Raw genomic sequence first — 4,944 nt, forward strand, 5'->3', positions numbered from 1 at the left:
GCTGCTCTGAGCCGGAATCTCGTCATCAAGGCTTGGTGGTCCAGGATGTGCTCCACTCTCTCTTCCTCCCCCTTCATTTGCTCCTGGGTGCTCTGATCAGACATGTTCCTATCCCTGAGCTGCAGCTTCAGTATTGTCCTCTGAAGTAAATTCTTGGGGTGGGGGGGGACAGGGGGGGGGCAGGTGTCCTTGTAGTTAGGATTGGGGCCGGCCCCTCAGGCCTCTCCATTGTGAACCTCTGAACTTGCAGTTAGCAATTCAGTGCATACATTCTGTCGTCTCACTGCCTTCAAGTCATAGTGAGCCTATTGGACTGGCTAGAACTAGACTGTAACTCTTTATGGGAGTAGAAAACTCCATCTTTCCCCCAAGAAGCTGCTGATGGTTTTGAACTGCCAGTCTTGCAGACCGCAGCCAAATGCATAACCACTAGGCCACCAGCACTCCTAATTCCCATGATAAGCACTGTTTACTGCTATTCCTATAGAAACGGCGATGGAATGCTCTGTTTTACCAAGGCATGAGCAAAAGGAAATGTGAATGACGGTGATTTAATTTGTATTTCCTGGAAACACAATGACATACTTGAAATTGTGTTCTTTTTGTGTTCTGGCTTCTTAGGCCTTGTGTATAAATCCCATTAATACCCAATAAAAAGTCCACAGCGGGTTGTTGATGTTAGCTGTCTTTGAGTTGCCCCTACGGGTTACAGATTAGTAAGGTCACAGAGTAGAAGAGCAGACTTGCTGTGACAGTTTGGACATGAAGTAAGTATTCCGTGACGGTGGCTGCTTTCCCACAGTGTGTCAGCTTTTCGTTTCTGCTCAGGGACCCTTTTCCATTCATCTCCGGATTACAGCAGATCACCAGGTCTGTCTTTCACAAGGATGTTGGAGGATTCTAATGGACAACCTTTAGGTTAACAGTTGGTCCCAAGCCACTTTTATATCCAGACTCCTTCCAAATGGGGAAAGGGTCAAAATGTGTATCCTTCTCAAGGATTCATGGCACTTGAGTTCATATATATATATATACTACAACTGAAGTGAAAGTACTTTTTCATTATTTAATAAAAGATCTGTTGGTGGTGGCCCTGTAGGGGGTTTGGAAATAGACATTTTGCTGTGAAAAAAATCACAATTATAAGCACTTTTGTGACAGTGTCAGAAACCTGTAGGGGCAGTTCTCCCCTGCCCTGTGGGTTCACCCTGAGTCAGAATTGACTGATGGCAGTGAGCTTTGCCTTTTCACTACCTCCGTTTGTCCTCATACTTTCCAAGTTACTGCTCTTTTCCACAAGGACACTCCTTTGCCTTTAGGCTTCTCTGCATACTTTCCTTTTGTCCTCGAATTCTCCAGGCTCTCAACTTGGTGAAATTTGTCTAAAGTATTACCTTTGCCGCAAGGCCTTCTGAGGTCCAGGCAAAGCCAGGCGCTGTCTCTTCTGTGGTGGTCTCCGGATTTGTTGTATGTATCTTGTTAGCTGCCATTTGAGAGGATCCCTGCACCCTGACATTTGCGGCAGTCCCATGCACAACAGATGGCGCACTGCCTAGCTCTGCCTTGTCCACATTTGAGGCTATCCCCACTATCTGTTGCAGAGATTGTAGATCAGACCATTGTGATATCCACAGGGTTTTCAATGGCTGATTTTCTGAAGTAGATTGCCAGCCTTTCTTCCTAGTTTTAATCTGGAAATTTCACTGAAAACCTAGTCAGCGTCATAGTAACTTGCAAGTCTCTAATGACAGATGGGCGGTGACTAAGTATGAGGTACATTCACTAGGAATTGAACCCGGATCTCTCACATGGAAGGTGAGAATTCTGTCATCCATCACAGCCCCCAGTGCATATCTCTCATATATTCCCAATAACAGTATCATGAAATTATTTCCTGTTTGGTTTTTCCTCTTCAGTTTATCAGTTCCTGGAGGACAGTAACTTTGATGTACAGATCTATAGATCTGTATTGTTTGACATATTGCAATAAATGCACAATATGCTCTCAAAGTGTAAGTCCTGGATTAAACAGCATCAGCATCTTTGGGAATGTATTAGAAGTAAAGATTTTTGGACCTAGAGCTACTGAATCAGAAATTGCAGAGGTGGGACCCAGCAATCCAGTGTTCAGAAACAAAAGAAAATACCCCCTTCTAGTTATTTGTAATTCATAACAATTCTACTAGAGTTTCTGAGCCTTTATGAATCATTTTGTTTTGTTATTTAATCTTAATAAGAGCAAACAGCCCCATCTTTTGCCCATGGAGCATCTGGAAGATTTGAACTGCTAACCTTGTGGTTGGCAGTCCTGTGCTTACCCCACAGTTCCACCAGTATTCCTAGGGTTCTCATAAGCCTGCAGGGACTTCTGATATATGTTTGTTTGAAAACCACTAGTCCAGTGAATAAATACTGGACAGCATTTCCTCAGGCACAAACTCTAGTTCATGACCAGGGTGGAAAAGCCCTGCCACTTTTATTTAGTCCTTAGAAAACGGAAATGGCCATTCCCTAATAATGCTGGCAAGAATTTAAAATAGAGGGCATTTTTAGCTAACACAGTACTTTTGATGTCAGGAATTTGGGCTATTTGTTGTAAGCCTGTTGACCAACTTAAAAATAGAAAATAGTGAAAAGAGGAGAGCACAAAATTATTACCTTAAAAAATCACCATGGGAGATAATCATGTTGTCAGTAATTCTTTCTAGTTGTTACTGTCAGATTTTTATTTATCTTCTGTGTTGAGATTTATATGTTAAATCTTTTACTCAGAAACCTTCATATTTTAGTCATTTGAAATGTTAAAAAATTAGTTGATCTAAACCCCAAAAAATTTTTACCGTGAATTATTTATCTTTTCATTTTCTATCATCAAAGCTGAGAATTCATGAAATAAGATAAATCCTGGGTCATGTTAAATGCGGATTCATTTATCTAATTGCCGTCTGTTTTTATTAAGTTATGACACTAGATACTTGATTTTGCTTATAGAACATTTCTGTGAGCTCATCATAATTTAATTGATGTCATTTTAACTTAGAGAACTCTTTCAGGAAAACAGTTTTCCATACAAGTAAAAGCAACTAGAAACCTTGCTTCCTTTTCTAGTTCTGGACCAGACTCTGATACCTTTTTACAAAAAGTGTTTCATAACTCCCCTCCTATTCTAATGTCTAAGCCACACATGCCTACCTAAGTAAGGATAGAAAATCTTTTCCCTTATAGCTCTTGCACAATACAAAGCGAAAACATTGTATATTAAGTATAAAAATCATAGAACTAATAAAAATCAAATTAGCTATGTTAATATAGCAAAGGAAGTTTTTGCTGAAACTAAATACCAGTGTTGGTTTCACAGTAACCAGATGGGTTTATGTGTTTTACTTTTTACTGGTTAACATGGTTCCCTTTTCAAGCGTGATGGACCAACATGGAAAACATCATGCATGTCACTTTTTTTAACCCAAACTTATTTTTTAGGTTTGCTTAATAGTACAAAAATAGTACTACAAAATAAGTTCATTTAATGACAAGAGCTTCATTGCCTACATAAGCTACACTTACTATTATGAAGTATTGGGAAATGTCTCATAAAAAGAGCCGTTTTCTCAGTACAAGTGGACGTGGTATTGACTGCCCTGACCTACTTTTGAATTTACCTGTGTGTCCCCTCTCTGCTCTGTGTACGTTACTTGTCTTCAGTGTGGCACTAGTAGCCTTACAAACCCCAGTGCAGATGTGGGCTCTGCACTCAAGTTGCTGCATTCAGTTACAATGGTAGTCATTCAGAAGATCTAAAACCTGAATGTATTTTGGGGAGCTTAACATGAAAATGAAAAGATTTTTTAATTCTTCAGAGAAGTCGTTAATCTTCAGGAATCTAGGAAACAGCTATATTATCTATAAGTATTATATGATATTGCTATTAAGTAATAAGTCCATGAAGCAGTAATATTTAACATTAAAAGAATTTACAATTTATAAGAAAAACCTGTGCACAGAAATCAAATAGTGCACTGCCGTCAGATTGACACTGACGCAGTGACCCAGGATCGGGTTTCCCAGGCTGTGGTTTCTTACCACAAACGAAACAGCAGCTTGTTTGCCATTGTGTCCGTTTTAACTCATGACAACCCTGTGTGTTAGAGAGTAGACTTGAGCTCCGTGGGATTTTTTTGAGAAATACTGATTTTTCTCTGGGGAAGGCATTGGGCTGTGAACCACAAGGACCCCTCAGGAGAAAGATGCACCTGCCTGCTCCCGTGAAGCTTAGTATCGGAAACCTCATAGAGGGTTGCTGTTAGTTGGAATCGACTCAGTGGCAGTGGGTTTGGAATGAAACATCATTTTGTTTTGTTTTGCGTTTTGAATCATTTCAGCCTTCCCATAGCACTGCCAGTGGGTTCAAATCACCAACTTTCAGAAAGCTAGTGGTTGAATATGAACCATTTGTGTCACTTAGGGACCCAGGCCCCAAGACATGCTCACAGCAGAAGCAGTCTGTGACAGTGTGACATGAGGCTAAACAAGAGAGAGGGGTGCTGGAGAAAGAATCCAGGTGGAGAAGAAGGCTGCATCTTTTACTCCGTGGCTACCTAGTTATCTAAACACCTTCAAACACCTTTTTGTTTGCATCCAATCCCCAGTTGGATTTAACCATCCTAAACAATCCATATTATAATTTTTAAATTATCCTTTTCATTTTTTATGTATCTAGGTGAAGATGGAGCTGGAAAAACAAGCTTAATAAGAAAAATTCAGGGAATCGAGGAGTACAAGAAAGGAAGAGGACTGGAGTATTTGTATTTAAATGTACACGACGAAGACCGGGATGGTGAGTGCTCTTTGCTGAGGTGCACTGCAGCTGCTCTTAGCCGTTGACTCGGTGTTCCCATTCTCACTACAAGTCCTACTGAGTCGCGCCAGCCAGTGAAGAGTTAGGCT

The 4,944-nt window shown here is 40.6% G+C and overlaps 1 protein-coding gene across 1 annotated transcript in view; it reads left to right on the forward strand.

The window, feature by feature from the left end:
• DYNC1LI1 (dynein cytoplasmic 1 light intermediate chain 1) overlaps window positions 1-4,944 on the forward strand; it is a 38,467-nt gene that overhangs the window by 12,934 nt on the left and 20,589 nt on the right. The window contains exon 2 of the mRNA XM_004704050.4: window positions 4,718-4,834. Within this exon, the coding sequence (XP_004704107.4) occupies window positions 4,718-4,834 (117 nt within the window). The remainder of the gene's footprint in view (window positions 1-4,717; window positions 4,835-4,944) is intronic.

Source organism: Echinops telfairi, unplaced genomic scaffold (genome assembly GCF_000313985.2).
Source record: "Echinops telfairi isolate 266 unplaced genomic scaffold, ASM31398v2 ScPeMD7_7420;HRSCAF=8458, whole genome shotgun sequence".
In the NCBI taxonomy this organism is placed as follows: domain Eukaryota; kingdom Metazoa; phylum Chordata; class Mammalia; order Afrosoricida; family Tenrecidae; genus Echinops; species Echinops telfairi.